Source organism: Danio aesculapii, chromosome 2 (genome assembly GCF_903798145.1).
Source record: "Danio aesculapii chromosome 2, fDanAes4.1, whole genome shotgun sequence".
NCBI classification, from domain to species: Eukaryota; Metazoa; Chordata; class Actinopteri; order Cypriniformes; family Danionidae; genus Danio; species Danio aesculapii.
The window spans coordinates 33,026,627-33,052,600 of NC_079436.1; the positions used below are offsets into that span (position 1 = coordinate 33,026,627).

The 25,974-nt window shown below is 34.3% G+C and overlaps 1 protein-coding gene across 1 annotated transcript in view; it reads right to left on the reverse strand.

Moving 5' to 3' along the window:
* Positions 1–643: 643 nt before the first annotated feature.
* ccdc24 (coiled-coil domain containing 24) overlaps positions 644–25,974 on the reverse strand; it is a 43,576-nt gene continuing 18,245 nt past the window's right edge. Inside the window, exons 3-8 of the mRNA XM_056477797.1 lie at positions 23,748–23,894; positions 23,543–23,647; positions 16,016–16,070; positions 4,596–4,662; positions 4,105–4,216; positions 644–1,842 (exon numbers count right to left, since the gene is read on the reverse strand). Of these exons, the coding sequence (XP_056333772.1) occupies positions 1,440–1,842; positions 4,105–4,216; positions 4,596–4,662; positions 16,016–16,070; positions 23,543–23,647; positions 23,748–23,894 (889 nt within the window). The 3' untranslated portion in view covers positions 644–1,439. The remainder of the gene's footprint in view (positions 1,843–4,104; positions 4,217–4,595; positions 4,663–16,015; positions 16,071–23,542; positions 23,648–23,747; positions 23,895–25,974) is intronic.

Consider the following 25,974-nt stretch of genomic DNA (forward strand, 5'->3'; position numbering starts at 1 on the left):
CACAATATTAGTAGGTAAACATTAAGTAGTGGACAAAGAAGGACCGCCACTCCAAACGTGAAAGCAAATGGTCAGACTTTGATTGAAGATTACCAAAACAAACAAAATGTTGGGTGGATTAGCTTGCACATTAATTGTTCATCTAAAGCATAGGTCTCAAACTCAATTCCAGAAGGGCCAGAGCTCTGCATAGTTTCGCTCCAACCCTAATCAGACACAGCTGATCTAACTAATCAAGGTGTTCAAGACCCCAAGACTATTAACAAATGTGAGTTGGAGGTGGATAGAGCTAAACTATGCAGAGTTGCGGCCCTCCAGGAGTTTGAGACTATTGACCTAAAGAATAACAATGTGTGCTAGCAAAATAAATATTGTACCTTTTGATTAACATAATATGACCCTTTTAATAACTTAGGAATGATACTTTGATCTCATCAGGTCAACCAGCTATTGCAGAGGGGACAAATAATTTTGAATAGAACAAAACACTTTATTTTTTTGAGTGGATTTTGTATCTAATTCGGCTTAACTCTTTAACCATTTAATAAATGTAGCTGATATCAAACTGTTGCTTAATTTGGCAACAATTGAATTGTAAATTTGATTTTAAAACATAAACCTTAAGATGAAATGTGAGGTTGTGAACAAATAAATCAAATACTAGAATTTGGTGGGAAATATGCAGATAAATACCTCTAGATGGCAATATCCATTGTGCACTTTTTTGAGGCTGTGTGAAGCATAAAGATCTGTTCACATCATTAAAATGATAACTATAATAATAATAGCTTAAATCTGATTGGCTGTCCTTGTTTTTATTATTCATCAGCTAAAAAAAAAGTAATCTTTTTTTAATCATTGTTATAGTTATCGTACTTGATTTGTACAGACCTTAAACAACTACCGAATCAGCACATCTGGACTGAAACTGTGAATTATTTTGGTTACACTGAAATGTTTATTCAAATCAATGTCATGTATTTTCATGTTGTCACAGCACTTTAAAGACACACGTGTTTGAAAGCAACAGAAAATAATGCACAACAGCAAAAAAAAAATCCCATTCTCTCCCATATCCCCTATATAAAGCAAGTGATATCTTTACAGTAGTATGTGTGTGTGTGTGTGTGTGTGCGAGCGTGTGTATACTTCTGTGCTCATGGTGAAGTAGAACGACAAGCACAATGACATGAGCTCAGTACTTGATCCAACATATCTAACCACGTCTTTTCAACTTTAGGGCCAAACTGCATTGAATTTGTCTTAGTCTTGTCAGCTGTATATCTTAAACTGTTCAATTTGAAATGGTAAATAAAGTTTATTTTAAAGATCAGCTTCTGCTTTTGGTCTTTTATCTCATGGTGTGCGTTTTACCTTATTTTTTCCGAAGTTTAAAGTCTGAATTGAGTTGTAACGTCCAGCTGTCGGTGTGTTCTTGGTCAATGAGAAGTGAGCAAGCCGTCCGGCTGAGAGAAGCCTATCTGTCGGGACACTTTGCGCCCCCTGTCGGCTGTTATCTGCACTACGGGAGGTGTAGGATTGAGATGTTCTGGGTCGCCGTTTCCTGTCTCCTCCATCTGGCGGAGGAAGTGTTTGACGGAGGCTGCTGGAATGAGTCTGAAGGCTGAAGCTCTCAGCGAATGTCTTCTGTGTTTGTTCATGTTGTCTTCATGCTCCAGAACAGACACAGTGGAGTCGCCGCCTGAGGAGATGGTTAGTGCTCGATTGCTCCTCGTGTGGTTCGTGTCTCTGGGTGGACATGGTTTCAAACGAGAAGCTGCTGAGTTTGATGGTTTTGTCGTTTCTGAGTTATCTGTCGAAAGCGCTAGATCAAGTGCTCCCCTTAAAAAAGGAAATAAAAAAAAATGTTTACTTCATTCATGGTATTAACAAACCATTAACTAACACTACTCGCTTAATACGCTTATTTATAGTTTATTAATAGTTCGGTAGAAGTTGGGTTTAGGTTTTGGGTAGGATTAGGGATGCATACTTAGATCATACTTTATATGATATCTGGTAAGTGGTTGCAAACAATTTATTTGGGGTGAATTTAAACAAACAAATTCATTTAAACATTACTAAATTTCATTTGTTTAAATTCAGCCCACATAAATTGTTTGCAAACACTTACATTTAAAAATTCTGAATATTTTTTTCAGTATACTAATAAACAGTTACCTTAATAATAGGCATGTAATAAGCCAGTAGTTAATAGCATGAATTGTGACTAAAGTGTTACAGAACTGATTCATTTATGAATTATTGATATATAAGATGATTATTATTTACAGGGTGTCCGCGGGATCTTAAAATGTCTTGAACTTTAGGCCTTAAAATTTTTTTTGACAAAAGTAAAATGTATTAAGCCTAACAACCAGTTTAATTATCTTCCTTACATCTTTACAGTAACATTCGTTTCAAAGTTCTCCATGTAATTATGAATAACTGTATGTTGTACATACATTTAATTTATTATAGTTTTTGAAACTTGAAGAGAAAACGTGAAAGAAAAGGTATGCTAATTTATATATATATATATATATATATATATATATATATATATATATATATATATATATATATATATATATATATATATGTGTATATATATATATATATATATATATATATATATATATATATATATATATATATATATGTGTATATATATATATATATATATATATATATATATATATATATATATATATATATATATATATATATATATGTATATATATATATATATATATATATATATATATATATATATATAACTGGAGTTTGGACTCATTATTTAAAATATGTGGTTAATAACAGAATTGTAATTTTAATGGGGAAAGTGGAAAAAAAAAAACACTGGCCATTACAAGAAATCCCTAGCGTTTTGTTATTTGAAAGTCTGAAATTTCATTAATGATGGTTTTTAAAAAGTCTTAAATTTGACTTGATGAAACCTGCAGAAACTCTGATTTAAAATGAATATCAAAAACCCCAACGTTACACGACTGGTTCTTAGAAAAGTAAACACATCATTATTTTTTTTTTTGCTACTTTACTCATACAAAAAGAACCTTTTATCAAATACATGTCAGTGCAAAGTTTGTTTAACACTTTAGAATCATATATAATAATAGATGATGAAATATAAATACTTTTGTTATTCCTTTATTTACTAACAATCTGTTCCGTTCATTTTCATACATTTAAAAATTGATTTAAATAAATACAGTTGAAGTCAGAATTATTATCCCCCCTCAATTATTAGGCCCCTTTTTTATTTTTTCCCCTAATTTCTGTTTAACGGAGAGATTATTTATTCAACATTTCTATACATAACAGTTTTATTAACTCATCTTTAATAACTGAATTATTTTATCTTTGCAATGATGACAGTAAATAATATTTTACTAGATATTGTTCAAAACACTTCTATACAGCTTAAAGTGACATTTAAAGGCTTAACTGGATCAATTAGGTTAACTAGGCAGGTTAGGGGAATTAGGCAAGTTATTGTATAACAATGGTTTGTTCTGTAGACTATCGAAAAAATCTATAGCATAAAGGAGCTAATAAATTTTAAAAATTTAAAACTGCTTTTTTATTCTAGCCGAAATAAAACAAATAAGACTTTCTCTAGAAGAAAAAAATATTATCAGACATACTGTGAAAATGTCCTTGCTCTGTTAAACATCATTTAAGAAATATAAAAAAATAAATAAAACAATTTAAAGGGGGGCTAATAATTCTGACTACAACTGCATAATACAATTAAAAACACAATTATTATTGTTAACATGCAAGTTTCGTGTGAATCCCTAAATATATGTGTATATTTAAAAATAAATGAATACAAATGTGTCTAAAAATACTTTTTTTTCACCTACATGGCTGTGAAAAGTTCATAAGTCTTTAAAAAAAAATTATATATATATATATATATATATATATATATATATATATATATATATATATATATATATATATATATATATATTATTATTATTATTATTATTATTATTACAAATATTATAGATACAAGATAACATACATATTTCTAAATCATCTTGAGCCAACTATGTTCTAGAAATGTATTCTGACCTTGTGTGATTTTGTGGGTTTCTGGTACTCAGATTGTTTGTTTTGTAGGAGCAGCTCATTGAACCCTGAACATTCAGATCCCTCTGAATAAGTCTCCGTTCTTCTTTGAGCTCTGAAAGACAAATAAGAAATCAGTTAAAGGGAGTTCAACCTCTGCAACATAAACCTTTTCATAATGATCCTGAACAAAAAATCAAGAAAAAAAAGAAAGAAATTCTGCTTTATTACTTCGATTGAAAAGCATTCTGCTCTGAAATGACTGAGGATTGCAACCTTGATCATTCTTTATTGAGTTGTGGAACGGAGTGGATAAGGATTCAGCGGTAAACCACTAGATGGTGGTAATACACAATTCAAAAAAGATCACACTTGGAGAAAAGATTTCAAATAAAATGGGCATTATGATGCAATGTTTATGAAGAAAGATGTAAAGGGCTGCTCCAAAAAATGCCATGAAACCAATGCCATTTGTCAGGATTAACTTCATGTACCTGCTAATGTGGGTTCAGGGCACACAGGCTCAGTCTGAGTACTGGCTCGCTCAGCCTCAAGGCTTTCCTGTGAATGAAATGAAACAAATCAAGCCACAGTTTTCAACTTACACAATTATATGTGTACAGTATATATATGGTCGTACTATAGATAAGCACAGCAGTTCTGGTATATAGCCAAATCTCCCCATGTGATATAGTTTTTCAAACAGTTTAACAGCACAAGTATGTGAATAAAAAGAATGAGCCACCAGAGCCTTAAAAGCACTTTTGAGTGAGGAACAACTAACTTCAGCCACAGATTCAAATCTCAAGTTAACATTTTATCAGCAGAGCAAATGCCTCAGTTAAGGATTTAATGTTAGGCCTGCACAATATATTTCAGCATCAATAAAGTTTAACCATAACAGAGAGAAAGATTGTCATTAGCATGTGTTTTAAGACCTGTGACTGATTATTTCAAGAAATCTTTTTTTGAAATTAGAATTTTTGCCTTTTTTGTCGAAATATATATATATAAAAAATCTTACATCAAGTAAAAATATTCAGAAGAAATGTCAAAATTAAGAGTTTTTTTTTAAACTTAAAACAAGCAAAATGACCTGCCAATGGGGTAAGCAAAATAATCTTATTTTCACTTAGAAATGTAGATATTTGGACTAAAAATGAGACAAAGCAAAATAAGAAAAGCATTTTTTTGCATTGAGAATATTAAATTTCAGTACCTGAATACTGTTGGACTCCCAAGAAAACCTCAGCAGCCCTATTTGATAGCACTAATATGTAAATTTCTTCATTGCATTTTGCAGAGTACAGAAATGTCTTAGTGATGACAAAACAAGAGCTTGCTCACAGATTCATTTATACAGGATATTAATGATAAAACAAAACTCCGTTTGTATTACTCTACCACAAAACCAACATTAACAAGTTAACAACATATATGTTAAAGCAAACACTATGCAGATAAACTGTATTTAGATATGTTGCCCAATAATGTGCTCTGTAACAAATAGTATATGACTGAGACCAAGCATTTCTTTTAGACATACTCAAAACACATTTTATTATAAATGTAATCACTATACAGCACTCAAAAAAATGATCACTGCTGCTTGTTCAAACTAATTTTTTAAAATCAGCTGAAACAACACAATTCTTGTAATTTCTTTGGCCAATTTGTTTGTTTTATATTCAGTCCACTTAAATTTGTAAATCATTAAGTTAACAAGCGTTTTGTGTTGGGACAACATGAAGAAATTGTGTTGGTCCAACTGGTTAGGAGATTTATAGTTCACAGCATGCTTTGCGTGGGATTGAATTAAGAGAGAGAAATGTGACAATAAAAGTAATCTTAGGAATTTAAAGTTAATAAAAAAGACTTTTTTTTACAGAGAGTTTAATCTTTACTTTAGTTTAAAGATTTAGAAGAGTTTATTGTAATGCTTTAAGTTTTGAGGTTACCATCTTGCAGCACCCATGCTTTGGGTGTTGGCAGCTTCATGAGCAAAAATGCAGTTTATTGCACCAGTGAGCAATAACTGTCCTAAAATTACTTCTGAGATCAGTCTCAATCAACTGTTTAAGTAACTCATGAAATATGCTTTTAGTTTATTTAGGATGACTTCGAATAAAAGAGTTATGGAAATGCATGACATAATAGACATGATATTATCAGAATTTTGAGTTTAAATCAAATAGAAATCCAAATGTATTTTAACTATTATTTGATAAAATCATGTTGGACCAACTCAATTGCATTTAATTGTGTAAATAGCTTTTTCTTAGTTGGTGCTAAACAAATTTATTGGATGGAAATCCTGCCCTTAATTAAACATCCAATGAGTTCATTCATGAGTTATTTTTTGAGTGTAAGTGTAGAAATGATCAACAACACATCTTCAAACAGGTGCTATACTATATATATATATATATATATATATATATATATATATATAAACTACATTCTTGACCCTTAAAGATACAATATGTGACTCAACAAGGAGTTTAGTCCTTCCGCAATGTAATGTGAGTACATATACCTGTAAAGTGCATTGTCTGTTTACCGTAAAATGTATATGTCTGTGAAATAATAAGGAAATATACAAATGGTGAATTGAATTTATAATATGTAAAAGATGTAAAAAAACAAAAAAAAAAAAGATAAGAAATAAGTAAAATAAGAAATAAGTTGAAGTGATCACGTAATGTTTGAGAGAAACGTGACGATTATTTGATGTATTTGTTGTGGAGTTAATTCAAGACTTTCTGCAATGATAGGTCACACACAATGCCTTTACAAATATTCATGCACACACACAGCGTGCGCGTTTAACATTTTACTGTTTTTGCACGACAAATGTGACAGGATAGACGTTAATATTCACTGCTGTATGGATATCCGTTATGTTAATGTACAAAATAAACCTGATTTAACGTCCACAAACCGGGATAGAAGCGTGTTTTATAATTGTACTGACATGCAGCTGTGGTGACAAAGACGGTAAAATCGATGTAATTAATTACAAACATACATGTGTTAAAAACGTTTTAAACTTGTGAAACTTACTCTTGATCACATTTGATGATGACTGATGATCACAGAGAGCTGAACAGATCTTTTAATCCCAGTTGCTTTGCACACATCCTGTCTTGTTGATATGATTATACGCGTTACTACAAGACATGTTAGTACGCAGCTGTTAATCAATTTGGTGGACGGGGGAAACGGCACTTCTATGTCACATTATGGGTGGCCTCAAAATAGGAGGGATTTGGATCCGGTTTTGAGGTCAGAAATTTAAAAAAAGAGACTTTATATCACCCCAATATGACTGTGGACACACTGTACATACTCACAGTTCTGTCCAAACTGCTTACAAAAGATGATTTTCATCATAGGTGCCCTTTAAATGTATATGGATAAGTAAATTATTATGATGAAATGTATTTTGTTTGAAGAATTGTTTTAAAGAGCCCATATATTATGTAAAGATGAAACATCAGCAATATAGCACAGCCTTGAGCAGATCGAGTGCTTCTGAAAACTATCTGCTTTCAAAGAAGACTTCATCAGTTTGTTAAAGAAAGGATCAGGATCATGGATCAGTTTCTTGCAAATTATGTATTTAGTTGTGTTTTGTTACTTGTAACCGCGTGTACTGTATCAGGTTAACTCTTTATATTCTCATATCGCGTGTAAAGCCACGTTGAAAACGCGATGCGTGCCGCTTTGATTACGGATCGTCAGCTGTTGCTACACGCATGCAACGATTAAGTTTCAAAATATTTCAGCTCAGGTTCGAGGTGAGGTGTCTAAATTGCACCCAGGGAGGTATTCGCGGATATAACTGAGCACCGCGCCCTCTCTATTCAGCCGCTCCTCTATGGACGCGCCGGCCCTGTGTGTGTGTGTGTGTGTGCGTGTGCGTGTGTATGTGAAAAGAACAAGAAGACTTTGATGGGCTAGGAGATCTCCTCGCCAGTTCTTGGACTTTTTGCTCAATAAAATAGTTAGTCGTCTGTATTTTCTAGTCCATCGTCTGTATTTACATTCACCCACTGGCAGCCAAAATCCACTATAAAGCGTGTATGCACTGTGACTACTTTTATATTGTTGATTAGCTGCTGGGCATTTCACTCTGTCTCGCACTGAAGCCTTGTCCGTGTCGACCAATCGCAGCAGGCTGTCATCGGTCCAATCAGCGCAGATTAGCTTCGCGCTGAGGAGGGGTTTGGGAACAAATGAATCGCTGAACGATTCATATGGGAGTCGCTGGGATTATTAGGTAAAAATAAATGCAGATTATAAGACCATGAAAGTGTTGTTTGACCTTGCATGCATATTAGACTGACCCTTACAACCTAAATATGACCCTATTTCAAGTATAATATGGGCTCTTTAAGTGTATGATATTCTGTTTGAAATAAATAAAATAAAAAAAAGTCTGTTTGAGTTAGTAAATACATTAACTAGCATTAACTGGACCATTGTTTTAAAGTTACCCAAGGTATGTGCAATGTATGAAAGCAATCTAATAGTATGGCTTAGTGTTTTTAAAGCAGTGTTTCTGACGCTCGTGCTGACCTAAATGATTATACAGCACTGCTCCACCGAGACTTCAGCTCATAAAACTGGACTCCAAACCACACGCTTTCACTGCAAATCCATGGATCTCCATTAGTCCACATGTTATATGACAGCAGAGTGCTATTATTACAGCAATCTGCCTGCTGCCTTGGCTTATTTGCTCTGAGTCATTGTTAAATCATGAGTCCCTCTCACTGGCCAGCGCATGCATTATACACTCAAATAAAAACAAAGCCAGCGCCCTCACTGCCAGTGTACGGGAGGCTGCGGTCTGTGGGCAGCGGCTGTAATGCCAGAAGACAGCTGGAAAACACATCCCAAAGCCACAGTTATGAGGTCGGTCAGTGAAGTCTAAGAGCAGAGAGAGGCGGGACACCTCTGACACACTCTCTTCACACTTACCAAACTCAAGTCTGCCATCGCAACCTTTCTCATTCATTGTGCAAGACAGTATTCAGAAAAATCAGTCTGTGAGTGAACATATTTGTTTCTATGGTGCTACTTATATTGAAAAGATAGAGCTGGTTATTTTTAAACTTTTATATACAGTGCTCAGCATAAATGAGTACACCGCATTTTGAAAAATAATATTTGTATTAATTTCTCAGTGAATATTAGGGGTGTGACGACACCTCGAACTACGAAATCTCCTGTGACAAAATCGCGTCGAGATTTCTCGTTGAGGTCAAAAATTGTCTCATGAGTTGTGATGTTATGACAGATCGTGAGGGTGAATATTACAAAAAATGAACAGCTCTAAAATAGCTCTGAAGAGGCAGGATTGGATTTAAACCAAAAATCGAGTGCTTTGCTCACACCTGGCAACCTGACAGGCCACAATGTTGCCAAAGACCCTAGAATACACAAGACATGCCACTCGTATAGTTTTGAATGAGGAAAAGTGTAACGGTCAATATGGCAAATAAAGCCCCGCCTACTAGTACAGAAGCCAATCATTCATCGCTATAAACTGATGTTTCTCCAGGGGAAAAGCTCGGACCAGACATGTGCAGTTTGGTGGTCAACAAAAACACTTAAATCTCAGCGAATACTTGCTTCACAGACAAAAGAAATATATTCAAATTAAGCTTGAAATCTGTTCTTTTAAATGAACTAAGTGCACTTGATAACAAAAGTTTTTTGGTTTTATAATCTGTATGAAACAAACAAGAGATACAGTCCGTCCTGTCAAACGCACGTCAGATGACAGCAACTACTCACAAACTTGTAAACAAAGAGTCACTGTCATTTCTAGAGGAGATTCACCATCAAGACCAAGTTGTGGATTACTTTAGAAGTTCAGCGCGATCAGACGATCAATATCCAGAGGATGATAATGTGTGGAACGGCCATAAACGAGGTTGGTGTCATGATCTCTTTCTTTTCGAGTGCACATATGCATTAGCCTGGGCAACCTGAAAATATGCCGATTTAGTTTGATTCAGACATTCAGAAATTAAACTAATTAGAAAGTTCATGGTCTTCGCTACATTCATTCTTCCATGGCGGGGCGCCACACCAAAATTCATCCCACCACGGCTACAATAAAGCTTCTTATCCAAAACATTAAGTCTTTGTTTTTTTAAATCGCAGGTTATAATCGCACCAAAACATATTAAAAGGTAAGTGAATTATAACAGCGCAAACTTTTCTGCAACCATAGTAGTGCTGTGCGTTATTTGTTTTAACACTTTATGGTGACATGCTGACTGACTGACTGACTGACAGGTGCGTGATATGTGAGGCCAGCAAACATGATGTAGCTTTCAGATACGATTAACAAAGTTTTTATAAATGTACTTTATTTATAGATAAAGGTCTATGGCTCTGCATATAATGACTTTATCTTGCTGGAGTTTATAACTGTTTCACTTTACTTCAGGAAGCATTAATGCCGCTCTGTAGGTCTGTTGGAGACATTCACAAATATTCCTAGCAAATCTAATAAATGTTGGAGACATACTTGTTACATAAACACACTAAATTGCTCTTCAGCAGCGTTTATTTGAGAGTGCACAAGAAAATCTGCACTTGAGCAGCGTATATTTGAGGGCGCACAAGAAGTTTTGTGCACGAACAGAGGAAATCGGCGCTCGAGCACAGAGAGTCACATGCTCGTATTACATGAATGCGATCTCGACTTGTAATACTGCGCTTACGACATTTGTAAATAAAACAACACCATAGGTAGTTGGTAGATCTATGTAAAAGGCGCAACAGTCTGCCGTCACAGCTGGAAAAAATCCTAGAGGAAACACTGCAGGTGTTGTTTAATTTTATTGCTGGTTTTAAATATGTAATGTAATCGTAAGCTTGGCAAACAGTTTTGGAGAATTTGATGTTTCCCCATTCAAACAGAATGCCTGAGCATACTGCCCGATGAAATGCAGAGTGAAATGACTTGCCTTAAAGGGACTTGTTTGCTTGGGCAGGTGTGACAAAACTAGTTTAAATGTTGCTCAGAGTTTGACCAGTCAGTAGACTTTATAGTAAAATATTTTTCAGCGTTTGCATGTCCTTTATGGCATAATTAATTAAAACAGAAGTAAAATAACATTTATTACCAGTTTATTTTAAAAAAAGCACCTAATTTGTTTTGCTTTTTTTAGTTGAATAAAAGACTATTTTCCATTTATATATTTCACAGAGGATCCAAAAAATAGTATAAAAATCTCTTCTCGTTCTCAGGAACCCAATCTTGTGTCTCATCTCGTCTCATGGAGTAAGCATCTTGTCACACCCCTAGTGAATATAGATAATATATTTTGGTGCATTTGAACAAAGTCACCTAAAATCTTTAGAAACAGAAAGATAACACATTTAAATTCATGTAAAATATTGCAAAAATAAATACAAACCTCAAAATATTTACAAAATAGTTTTTCCTCATTTTTATTTTATATTTTCCCTAACGTACTGTATAAATTTGGACCTGATTTTTGAACTATAATAGAAAGCTATTTTATCAGATTAGCTCTATATTTTGCTTCAGTACTGACTGAATATAATATAATATTGTAAAGCATTCAATAGAAAATATTAAAAGAGAAATTTGTGAGGGGTGTACTCATACATGTTATAAGTTTGCACTGCATAATGTTTATATACATTATATTTATATTCAGCACGTTGGGCCCCATGGCTGGAATTGCTTAGGGTGTACTAGTATGCTAGTTGTACATTTAAACTGGAAAACATATGATTTAGGGCTGGGCGATTAATCGAAAAGTAATCAAAATCAACATTCAGAATTGAATTCAATTGTCACGTGACACCCTCCCCCATCCCATCCCTCCAACTGAAAAATGTTCAGCACTTCACAGCTAGATCTGATCTCTATGGCGTTATTTCAATGACAAATGTCGTGCGCGCAGTATTACAAGTTGAGAGTGCATTCGTGTAATGTGAGTGTGTGAATCTCTTTGCTCGTGTGCCGATTTCCTCTGTTCATGCACAAAACTTATTGCGCACTCTCAAATATACACTGCTGATTTGTTTTCACTTTTTTATAAGAAAAAAGTGACTGTTGGCTTTAGGCAATGTGTGTTTTAATTTCATTTGTTCAACGCTGATGTTCAATACAGTAAATAATTACAAATAGTAGATAAATAGATAGTAGATAGTCATTTTAAGGTCAAATAACGCATCCTTCATTCAAACATCTCTCATTTGAGCATATTTACAGTACAAAACTTGTCTGTAAACTATGAGGGCAAAAAATAAATAAATGAATAAATAAATAAATAATTCAAAATGTGCAATTAATCAAGATTTTGAATGCTGGCCAAATTGCAGAGCCCTAATATGATTAATAGCATATGATTATATTTCTTTTAATGTTGCTTCTTGGTTTGACATATATTTCATTCCAAATCTTTATAAACCATCAGAAACATAGACACCCTACAGTGGTGCTAAAATGAACAGCAAATTGAAATCAGAAAACTAATGTCAGTTTCCGTGTTTCAGATTTTGTTTTACAGTTTTAGATTATTTAACATTATTTAAAATAATTTTAAACCATCATGTCGCCTTTGTTCTGAGACCCCTAATGGATATATCAGCCCCACTCATCTAAATCCAATGTGTTTATATTAAACACTTAAATCCTGATTAACACTGCTCAGATTAAACTGACTTCTCTCAATAGTCCGATAATCTAATTAGAATAAACAACCTATGCCAGAGGAACTGTTTAATTACTTTACCATCAGATGTAATGCTACATGACAGCACACATACCGGTCTACAAGAACATTATGCCCTGCTTTGGCACTGCCTATAATGTGCCTGTCGTTTTAAGCAGCCCAGTTGCATGTGACAAGCTTCCAGTGACTTCCAGGTAATTTGTCTGATGTAATTACACTGACATAATCACATCCAGTCAGAACATACTGTACTGGATGCTTAATATATGCAAACTATTATGTTTAGCACAAGGAATGGACTTGTGCAGAATGTCAACTATATTTATCTGTTATTATGACAGTGTACTTAAAAAAGTGTGTTAAAATGTGTTTTTTGTTGTTGTTGTTGTTGTTGTTTGTTTGGTTGGAAGATACAGTAAATGTCTGAGGAGATCAGTCTGACACTGTGTTTGGCTGCAGAAGTGGAAAACATTTTGCACCATTCATCTCTGGAGCTCACAGAACGAGTTCAGCATGATTTTACGCATATACTCTACAATATAAAAATGCTCTGTGATCCATTATAAAAATATATGATCATATGACGGTTGTTTATGCATGATTATACATTTCCCAACAGCATATTTTACACCACATTACCGTTGATGTTGATGTGCAGTTATATAAGCAAGTGAATGCAGAGTAAATTTTTTAAAATAGTGGTGCTGTGTACAATCACATATTGTTATAAAACCATACTTATTATTATTTTCTGTACTTAGGCTGAGGGAACTGAATAAATGTCTCAATTTTAAAATATAAAGGTAAATAATTGATACCTCAAAAAATAAATAAAATAGAAATTATGAGACTTTTTGACCTGGATATGATGAAAGGAGAGAGAATAAAACATTGAATGACAGATTTCAGTCCAATCTAGAGTCCAGTCACTCTACCAACCACATAGAAAACACCCTAAGCACCTTAGCAACATATTAGAAGCATCCTAGATGTTGCTATTATTACCTAAAATTTAAACTATTATCAACTATTAAACATTAGTGAAATTAAGTTGAAATAAAACAAAATATCTAAAGAAATAAGAAAAGTTTATTTATAAATTAATTTCGAGGGGATCACATGCTTATGATTGCTTGCGGCTGGCCCCGCATTATCCAATCTATGATTCACCAATCAGACGATTAAGCCACTAAAAACACCCAGGTTCCATATCACAGTCATCTTTGTTTTGAAGAATCCCCCCTTCCACCCCTACTTCTCCTCCTTTCCTAGATGGGTGGCACGGTGGCCCAGTGGTTAGCACTGTTGACTCACAGCAAGAACGTCTCTGCATCAAGTCCTTACCAAGTCAGCCGTCGTTTCTGTGCAGAGTTTACCCGATCTCCCCGTCCTCACGTGGGTTTCCCCCAGGTTCCCCGGTTTCCTCCCATCGTCCAAAAACTTAACTTAAGTTAAGCAACTTAAGTTAATAGACTCCAATCCAAATCGACACCATAGACATGCACCTCGTAAGTAGTTATCTCTCAAGAGCAATCACTCAATCATTAGCAACTACAGCAGGGGAGTTCTCGAGTTCTACCTGAGCTCAAACTCCCGTCTCGCCTTGCAACGGGAGGGAGCCCCAGGCAGCTCAAAAAGCAGCTCCAAAGTTAAAACACTAATGGCCCGTATTCACTGTGTGGTATGGTACAGTTCGGTTTGGTACGCTTTTATGGCCTTTCCACTGTCAAAAGGTACCTAAAAGCGAACTGTACCGTACCACCTTTTGAGTTCCCTTTGCAAATGGTATCCAGCATGCCAAAAGGGTACCAAAAGGCAGAGCTGTACGCGCAACTGAATGCTATTGGTTTACAGAGATAAGTCACTCGCTCCTGCAACAAGCCAGGAGATTGAAAACAAAGAAACCGCCATTTTTAAAAACACAGCAGAGACATTACATCATAATAATATATACATATAATAATGAGCCATGGTCGACCTGAGCTCAAACAAACCTTGTCGTTGTCTTGATGAACAGCCACAGAAGAACAAAATCTGCCGTGTCCTGTTTTTGTTTAACGAGGCCGTCTAAAAGTGCAAGCGGTTTCACTTTCTCCAGGGATCTCGCGATCATGCATCTATATTTGAAATAAGGAACTTCTTGAGCTGATGATAATAACGTGCGTGTGATTATTGAAGTGCTTCTGACATCCAATCCTTTCAGAACTGAAACAAATGCGAGAGTGAAGTGCGAAAAATCAAAGGAGAAGCCTGAAAAAACAAAGGAGCAAATGATTCTTTCAGCAGCCTAAAAGATGAACAAACTGCCATGTTTAACTTTTATCATCACCTTTTGGACTATTATGAACTCGGAATGACAGAATTACTTTCTAACAAGAGGTTACATGTGCTGGTGAAGATTAAAGACACAGATGAGAGGTTTGCACTGACTGTGGGCTATATGTTGTGTGCAGTTTTTAAACCCAAATAAGGACTAAATGTATGTTGTGTGTAGTTTTTCTGTAAGTGGTAACATATTGGAGACTGTAAGGGTTTCTGTGTTCATTTATGCTGCATTTACAACGTCAATTGTAATTTATAATTTCAGACGTTACAGTAGGCTATTTTTATCATTGATCAGCAGTTATAATCAACTCATGTTCATAGAAAAGTTAGTAATGAACATTTATACACAAGTATTTATGTGTATAAAGCCTCTATTTTGTGAGAAGTGCTTCTCATATGATATGTGAACGACCCCTACAGCTTTACTTTGACAATTCCTCGAGCAAGAATGACGTCGACTGAAACTTTCTGTTGTACACTACACCCACCATTGGTACCCTTTTGGCAGTGGAAATGCAAGCCTCATAAAGGTAACGCGTATCAACCCGTAAGTGGAAATGGGGCATAATATACTGTACCATAATAATGAACTGACCCCCATTATGAAAACATAACATGTTTTTACGTTTTGCAATGCTTATTTACCCACATAAAAAATGAATTTGAAACCTGATCTGACTTAAATGTCTGTACAAACCACAAAAAAACTGCTTCACATATAAAAAAAGAAGCGCTCAGAGGCGTTGTTTTGTACATTCCTCCACTCTTCAGATCCAGAATCATAGCATGTTATTAAAGTAATCCTGAAATCGATGTTGCAATCAAAAACAGTAATTAACATCAAAATAAGCCCTTACCTGCAAGGCCTGCACATCTTTTCTCAATGCTTCAGATTCTTCAGTCAGGACTGACCTGTCAATCAAACAAAGTCCTCTTTTAGAAAGCCTGCATATGCATAAGTTTAAATCAACAGTCACAAAGTGCAAGTCTCTCAGAAAGTATTTTAAAAAGGGGCCAGGTGGAACTAAAATGGGGTTTTCTCAAAACTTTCTTATGGGAAATTGTAACTTTTTAATTTAGTGGCTAATTCGTGAGAAAATGACAATTTCATTTGCAGATTTTTGCAAGATTTTCCTCATTCTTTAATAATGGTTGGGTTTAGGGCTGCACCTGCATTTCAAGTTTTTTCATCCAAACGAAATCATATGAATTTATACAAATTAGCCACGTTTCTCAACACTGTAGTTAAAACACTTTAAAAAAATACTATTTCTAGCAAGATTAGGCAGAGATTGACAGGTATGTCATAAAACAACGTTTTCAGAGAAAATTTATTTAAAGAATCTTTTTTTATGTGAAATATTTAAAAAATCTATATTAAACTTTCAAAAAACTAAACAATAAGTACATTTACATGGACACCAATAACCTAATTTTAATACGATTAAGACAATACTTTGATTAAGAGTCCACCATGTAAACAGCGATCTTTTATAAATTTAATCAGATTAAGGTCATAATCGAACTAAACAGAAATCAAATTAAGACGTGGAGTATGCCAATTTTAGCATGATTGAAGTGCAGTACAGACATGTAAACACCGCAATCAAACTATTACCTTGTGTAGGATTTTCGCCGCATTTTGTGACAGGATAGCCTATAATAGTAGACACCAGACTCGTAAAATATAGAATTTTTTTCCCATACGGTGTGCGGTATCATATTCCATTAAAACAACACTCTTCAAGTAGTTCATACTCGTATCCAATACCTCAGTTTGTCAGGGGGGCATGCATACAATGTTCCTGAATGAAAGTGTAAGTGCCAAACTGCAGTTAAAGTCGACAAATTAAGAATCAAACACTCGAAATTACATGAAACTACAGAGGATATGTGAATTACGTGACGACGCAATGACAGTAATCAAATTATGTGCTATAACATGTAAACCGGGACTGTGAAAAAAAAAATTCAAAAAGCAACTCATATGAACACCTTAATCATATTATTGTCTTATTCAGATGAAGGCAAATAATTTGATTACTAATGTCCATGTACATGTAGTCAATGTAGACCAGGGGTCTCTAACCCTGAGCAACCTTCCTGCAGATTTCAGTTGCAACCCTGACCAAACACGCCTGTCTCTAATTATCAAGGGCTGCTTCAGGTGTTTGATCAGGGTTGGAGCTGAATTCTGCAGGAACATAGGTCTCCAGGAACAGGGTTGGTGACCCCTGATCTAGACCAATATAGGACCTCTATTTTTAAGAGTGTGATCAAACTAACAAAAAAGCTGTGTGGCAACACATTGTAACAGCCCATTTTCAAAGTTGTTTTCCAATTTCCTAGAATTAAGAGCCTTATTGACGTATAGTACTTCATACCAAACACACATTTTAAACACGTATAGAAGATTTTTTTTTTATCTAAACTAGACTCTGGACTTGAACTCTTTGTCAGATCAGCGGGGAAGTTAAACTGACCTACTTCTCCTCGGTTACATAACTACTGTAGTCACTTAAAAACTCTCTGCTTTTCTTTTAAGGCAAAGGAATCTTACATATGTCTGTGTCTGGGATTCATTTGCTCACAATGAGCTCTTTTGTTCTGAAAGAGCGATAGATCGAGCTGCACTCTGTCCCACTGAGCACGAGTCTGACTGTTTGCATTCCTCTTGCTGGCGGAGGATCCAGAGGAGGAGAGGTGGAGAAGCGTGTGTGCATGTGTGTGTGAGAGAGAGAGGTAAAGGGGCCCCAGCGAGGGAGACGAAAGATTGAAGACAAGAGTTCTGGATGGCTGGACTGAAAGAGAAGGGCTAAAGGAGAGTTCCACAATTTGCTATATTTTATGTGCATACACTATACATATAGTGTATATGTAAATGAGCATTTTCTATCAGGCTCCTATAATTAGGTTCAGAAGTTTCATTTTATAGATAATGAAAAGGTTATTAGGTAGTATTAGGTAGTTTGTTTGTTTTTTGGTTTTTAACAAGGTCGATTTTCTTTTACATCAAAACCAGCTAAATCCACTTGTGTTTTTTTTGCAAAAACCTCTAAATCCACCTATTGGGACAAGACATTGTTAAAAAATCACTTAAGATGCCATTAGAATATATTTTACCAAACATAAAAAAACACTATACAAACCACCTAAAATTAAAAATACATAAATCTGTCAAGTAAGTGGTTCATTCCGCTGTGTTAACCCCTGATAAACCAGGGACTAAGCAGAAGGAAAATGAATGAATGAAATCTGTCAAGTAAGTGCATTAATCAATAACATTAAAACTGGCATTAATTAAATCTTAACTATCTGTTGTCATTTCTGGTATTTGGGATTTAGATTTAATGTTAGTACAGCAATGTAAACATTGCAAACATTGTAAACCAAGCTTGTTACATTCAAATATTGTGTAAAAACGTTGTGAAACATCAATATCTGTGTATTGTCCATTAATATAAAAAGCTTATCAGACATATAGGTAATATGAAGTATTAAATAATGTATAGTTTCATACATTATATTTATATTTAAAAAATAGCTTACATTAGCAAACAAAACACAAGGTAGGCCTAATGGGTAAAAAGGGATGTCTCTCAGACACTTTTAGAATCTGTCATTCATTCATTCTCACCATCCTCAAGGTCTTGGTCTCTTTTTCATCCCTTGTTTATCCTCATAGCATCCACGTGGAATCAAAGAACGGCATCTTAACTTCGTCTTTCGTGAAATGGAGTTTCCGTTTAATGTAAAGTAATTTTTATTCCACACTCATTCGTCACTGAGCGAAAAAATTGTTATGAATCCATGTTACACTTCCGACTGTACAGTGTGTATTCCTTTTATTATAATGCACTGAGTTTTGAGGTATGGGACATTTTCAATTCCCATTCACTGAGTCGGACAGGCTCATCCAGTTCATCAAACTCCATCTTTTAAAATCTAATCAAAAACAGAATAAAACCTCATAGAAGCCGGCGTATCAGCGCGCTGTTACATGGAAAACATATGACTCGATTCGCGGCTTCTGATTGGTTCTCGGGACATAGTGGCTTTTGCTGTCAAAGGCAAGAGGCTTTAGAGGCTTTTGCATACAAACTGTTATTTATGAATGGATTGACACTGAAATTTGGACGATTTTAAGCAAATATATTTGTTGAACATGTACTGGGTGCCCAAAGCATTTATTCAAGGCCATTAGCTCATTTTTGGCGGAAGAGGCGTTTAGCGGCTTTTGCATCTGAACTCTTCATATATATATATATATATATATATATATATATATATATATATATATATATATATATATATATATATATATATATGAAAGCTGTGGGGTTGACACAATGCCCAATTGGTACTAATGGGCTCAAAGTGTGCCAAGAAAACATCCTCCATGCCATTACAGCACCACCAGCAGCCTGAAGCAATAATACAAGCCAGGATAAATCCATGCTTTATAGTTGATGGCAAATTCTGTCCCTACCATCCGAACGACTCAGCAGAAATTAAGACTCGTCAGACCAGGCAATGTTTTTCCAATCTTCTATGGTCCAATTTTGGTGAGCCTGTGCGAATTTTAGCCTCAGTTTCCTATTCTTAGCTGACAGGAGTGGCATCTGGTGTAGTCTTCTGTTGCTGTAGGCCTCAAGGTTCGAAGTGTTTTGAGTATAGAGATACTCTTCTGGATACCTCGGTTGTAACGAGTGGTTATTTGAGTTACTGTTTTTTGCCTCAGCTCAAACCAGTCTGGCCATTCTCCTCTGACCTCTGGCATCAACAAGGCATTTGCGCCCACAGAACTGCCGCTTAGTGGATATTTTCTCTTTTTCAGACTATTCTGTGTAAACCCTAGAGATGGTTGTGTAAATACTTAATTATACCATGTTTGAGTGCATTTGTGTATGCCTGAAAAATATGCAAATAAAATTATTAGTTTCTTTGCTGTAAAACTATAGGACAGCTAAAACATTAAAACAGATTTAAGCACTTTTAGCCTCAACTAAGCAAGAAAAGGGCAGCAAGAAACCACAATTTGGTGACAAAAAAACTTTCTTAAAATCCTTAGGAGAAACCAGGCTTAGTCTGGGAACCAGTTCTCCTCAGTCCTTAATTAGGGATCACAGTATGTTATTGATCGGAGTTCAGGTGAAAAGCTCTTTAAATACAGAGAAACCAGTTCAGTCAAGTGTTTAAACATCTGACTGTTAAAGACTTCCTAAAATCCTAAAAGTAAGTAATCTAATCCTAGATGAAAGCAGTTGTGGAAAGAGGAGAAAGTGATTCAGTTCAACACTGTTCTTACAACCTGGGGTGAAAAATCCTTGAGTGATTCTGTGGGAATTTGTACTCAGTTACAATTAAAACATACTATTTTTTTTTACTTGAGAACCTTTGTGAAGCAGAAACTGTACTTTTTATTCCTCACAAATTTTATAAAAAGTCCAGTTTTATTTTCTTCCATCTTATGAACATTAAATATGGAAAAAGTTTCACACTTGCTTTTTAATGGTTTTAATGGTTACCTGAAAGATGGTATTGACCTTTTCCATTGTATTTATTTTGTTTTCTCCCTTTAACCAAACCTTTGAAGTTCTATCTGAAAAATTACTTCATGATATTGACTTTACTTTGCATTAGACAATGATTCAATATGTAGAAGAATCTCGTCTCTCGTTTTAGTTTTGCTATACTTTTACCTTTTTATACTTAATTACATTTCTACTTAAGTGTATTTTCATCCATATTAACTTTTAATTGAGTCAAGTTTCCACTCAGTATCTGTACTTTCACTTTTTACACCCCTGCTTATCAGCAGCATGTCTCCACAAGCTTGCGCATTTGTGGTCTGCATCTACATGTGGAGCAACAAGAGGAGATTTGTACCCTGAGGAAAGTGTTTTCTACAATATTAACTTCCCTACGCAACAGGATCAAACTGCAAATGGACAGTCTTGCTGGCTAAAAGTCATTACTCTATATACATTGCCTCAGGTGTAAACAAATGATTCCAATATTATCTGCATGATAAAAAAGTAATTGCGTTCGCTATATGTACAGAATTAGATCTGACATTTCACTGTGCTGTTCCTATTTTCATAATATGCTTAAAGCAATACTCTGTTATAATAACTTTTATGTGTACTTTGGATAACTTCTATTTGGAACTGAGCACTTGAAAAGAGTACTACGAAGGGTACAGTGAATACACTAATTGTAAAAAGGTAAAGGCTGAAAATTGCTTGTTGGTATTTTATCTGATGAAGTATATGGTTAAAGCACCACCCAGTGGTCAAAAGCTGTAGGCGCATTTACTGCCGCTGTGGTGGCGGCGAGCACGGTGGCAGAGGGAACATATTGAAGTGCTAACATCTGTAGCTGTTCAGACTGGTTGATATGTGTCAAATATACACAGCCGATTAATGTTTTAAAATTTTAATTTACATTATTCATTATTCATTAATGATTAATAGACATTTATAATGATAAAAAATATTTATACTTCAAATAAATGGTATATATAAACTTTGAATCAAATGATTTATGAAGATTGGAATGAAGACTCTTAAAAAATCTGTAAATTGCAAAACATATGCATATAGAAAAGTTCACAATATTACAGTTTACATGATACAATTTTTAAGAAAACAAACGAAGCCTTGTTGAGCTTAAATATTTCTTTCAAAAATGTTTTATTGATCCTAATATTTTGAATGTATTTTAGAAACATTCTTTTTAGATTATTGTTTACTTTTTGGGTGAATCTTTTATTCTGTTAACAAAAGTTTGAGCATAATCAATAATAAAATTTTGTAAGCATGCATTAAATTCCTAAAATTTAGCAATACAAAACAATTCTATTTTGAATAAAAGCGGTTTTTAAATGTTGTACTAATCAAATTAGAATAATTCCTGAAGACTGTAATTTAAGCCTTCGTATGTTTACTGTATCACTAGGCCCACACGAAATTTGCGAGCACAGACCTAGATTTTTAGCTCATCATTAAGTCTATTTATTTACTTGAGTAAATGTGTGTAAATTATATTTACTCAGTCTTTAAAGTAATTTCAGTAATATTATTGACTAAAATGAAAGTGTTCATATGATTTATTTACAAAACAGTTTTTTTAAGTAATATTTTCTGTCTTTTAGTAGATGTATATAATATAAGAGACTTGCTTTGTTTACCAAATAAGTGGACCCAATTAGATTTCCATTGTAAACATTCAAAAAAATTTAAAAAGGTATATATTTTTTTATTTCATACACAAAGTTGTTAGTTATGATACTCCCAAAATCATTTCACATAAATCCGCAGATTTTTTTTAATTTTTTTTTACAAAATTCTGTGCAGAAATAGCAAAAACTGTCTGCAAGGTCTGTCTGGCACTGGGTAGGCGGGTCTGTGACCAGCGCTCTATAGCGGCAGATCCAGATGGCTGTTACCTATATCGAACCATCTCTACATCTCAGGTTCCCATCCCCTGTTGCACTGTTGTCTATGTCTATGTGTTTATGTGCTTGTTGCTGGGGCTTTTTTCCCCCTGGTTTTACACTGCCCTACTTCAAGGATAGTCTGAGAGGGGCTTTTTTCGCTTCCCTTTTCCAAGTGTATGTGACAAATAAAGGCTTTATCATCAAGCTGCTGAAAATTCAATTTTGCCAAGGCAAATAAATCAAATATTCACATCGATAAGGGTTCATTTAAACTATAATATTATTTCACAATATTACAGTTTATAATTCATTTTTAATCACATAAGTGCAGACTTGGTGAGCATAAAGATTTCTTTCAAAAATATTTTATTTACCCCAATATTTTATATGGTAGCCTTTATAATTTATTTCAAAATGTAATTTATTTCGATTGTTGTTTGCTTTTTAGGATATCATTTGGTAAAAAATGGTGATGAGAAAATATAAGCATGTAAAATATATTCCCCTTGATAACATCTGAGTGTAACTAAAGCTTTTTAAAATCACAGTTAAAAAACAAATAACCAGTTTTTCATATTAAAATATGAGGAAGCAACATCCATGATAACATGTTCATAAATAGCTAAATTATTGTCTTGAATTAACCACTTAATGTATGTTCTAACATTATGGTATGTATTCATCTTTGTTATTGTTATTTAAGTTAAAGGTTAGTTCATGTTAACTCACTGTTAAATAACTACATTATTAATAATACATGTTTACAAGATTACTCATACTTAGGTAATGCTAGTAAATAAATGATCTAACATGAACAAATGGACCATTATTGAATAGTGTTACCAAAGAGAGCTTTGTCAAATGATTTGTGTGTTCCCCAAAGTGTTTCCCCAAATTTCCCTTCAAGTGTGCAAAGTTCACTGACTAATAAAAAAGAGCTCACCTGAGATGGGCCACTACCTCATCTATATGGATGATGTTTAACTTGTGTCTTAAGGCCTTGATTTCTTCCTCACAGCTGGAGTGAGATGAGAGGCTGGAGACTGACCTGAGACAGGAGCATCATTCAGCACTTATTAACCCAATCAATATGACCAGCTTACTTCATGTGGATACAGTCACATAATAAAGCTTTCCACAACTTTTACCTGCTTCCAGTCTCACTCAGGCTTGATGGGGGTCTGGAAGGTGATTTCCTTTCACACCGGGTGCCTGGACCTCTCTGTCTGTTTGTGCTCCCCAGTGCATAACTTACCACATTGGGACTGTACTGGGCAATGACCTCCTCTTCATCTCTGAAACACACATGGGGACTGATGACGTCCTGAGAATAACATAAGCTTCACGTGTAAAAAAAAGATCACGCTTTATAATCAATCATCAGCTTTTACATCACATGAGATGTTTTTTTTCAAGAACTCTTGAAGTGTACTATTAGTATACTTTTTTTTTTAAACTAACGAAAATCAAGATACTTTGCATACTTTCAGATCTTTTAATTCTGATTTTATTATCTAAATTGTACAGTACTTCCATATCAAAAAAGTTTATTCAAGTGTACTTTATTAGTATACTTCTTTTAAACTAAAAAAACATTTAGTTTCATTTTTTATCTACTTATCCAAAATGTACTTTAGCCACTTACATATACTGAATATTGTACTTAAGTATACTTGATTTATACTGAAATAAAGGTTTTAGTATATTTGGCCTATAATTGTTCATTGACATGCTTTTAAAGTGGGCCAATTTAGTTCCAAGAGGTATTTAAGTAGTATACTTACAACTATACTACTAACACAAAGCTGTTAATATTTGAAGCATACTTTAAAAAACTTTAACATTACTTATATAAAACTTAAACAGACAAACTTGAACTATACTTTTTTTATGCAAGAAGCACTACATGGTGGTGTGTTCACAAGAGTTTTATTTGCGTCTCAAATGTGATTTTAATATCTGAAGCTCATGTGGCTTTTCTGTAAGGGTCAGAATGTAAGAAAGGTGAAAGTGGTTTCATAGATTTTCAAGTAGGACTACCTGGAAACATGTTTGCTTTTGGCTTGTTCAACTTAATTAAAAAAAGGCAAATTAGGCAAATTTGAAAGGCAAATTAGGCCAGGTGTCTCATTAAAAAAGAAGCTATTTGTAGAATCCATTTCCTCACTTTTTTTCTTATTTAAAGCTGCAATTTATAAGCTGCAGTCCATTATTTATTTTTATTTGGTTAAAAATGATCCAAAATCAATTTCTGAACAAGTATATAACAAGTGCTCCTTACCTCAATCAAATTCAAACTATAACCATGTTTTAATTTCAGTGGTACTGGTGGGTTTTTACAGGAAACGCAAGCTTGCAGTCATTCGTCTTTACAAACATTATGTCATAAATAAATTAAAATAATTTTTTAAATAATTATTTGTATAATTTAATAACCATTAGTTGTGCAATATGAGGGCGGCATGATGGCTCAGTGGTTAGCACTGTCGCCTCACAGCAGAAAGGTCATTAGTTTGAGTTCCAGCTGGGCCAGTATCTGTGTTGAGTTTGCATGTTCTCTCCATGTTCGGTTCCCCCACAGTCCAAAGACGTGCACTAAGTGAATTGAATAAACCAAGTTGGCCATAGTGTGTGTAAATGAGTGTGTATGAGTGTTTCCCAGTACTGGCTTGCAGCTGGAAGGGCATCTGCTGTGAAAAACTTATGTTGGAATAGTTGGCGGTTTAATACGCCAACAAATAGAGACTAATCCGGAGAAAAATGAATGAATGAATGAATGAATGAACGAATGAATGAATGAATGAATGTGCAATATGATCTCGTTTTTGTTTTGTTTTGTTTTCTCAGTTAGTCAGAACAAAAATGAAAAACATGTCTATTAATCCTTCAGATGAAGATGTAGAATCTGTGATTGTGAAGTACAGTATCCATAGTATTGTAGTGATTGACAGCCACACATACTCTTTAAAATACTAAATTAGAGGACCCAAATCTGATGCACTACCTACAGTACATAAAGATTGCCAGATGGAGAAATGGTGACAAAGATGCAAAACCTATGGACAGCAACTTTAATAAATATGCTGAGTTATTTCTAATAGAACCAGTAAAAGAAAAAATTTTTGCAATGGTGTTAGCGATCGGGTACTTGAGATTTACTGATAGAGCTATCGAGTTGCCTTAGGCAAATAAAGTTGGCAAACACTGATCCCTCTAGCTTCACTTATTTAAAAGAACTCTGAGTTTTCTTGGAAGCATCAAGCATTATTTATTCAAGACCCCATAGGTCCAGCACCAAACTAATAATATAGCAAACTTTTGTGGAGAAAGTCAGGCAAATCAATCATTCTCATTTGAAATAAACCTTGGCGTCTA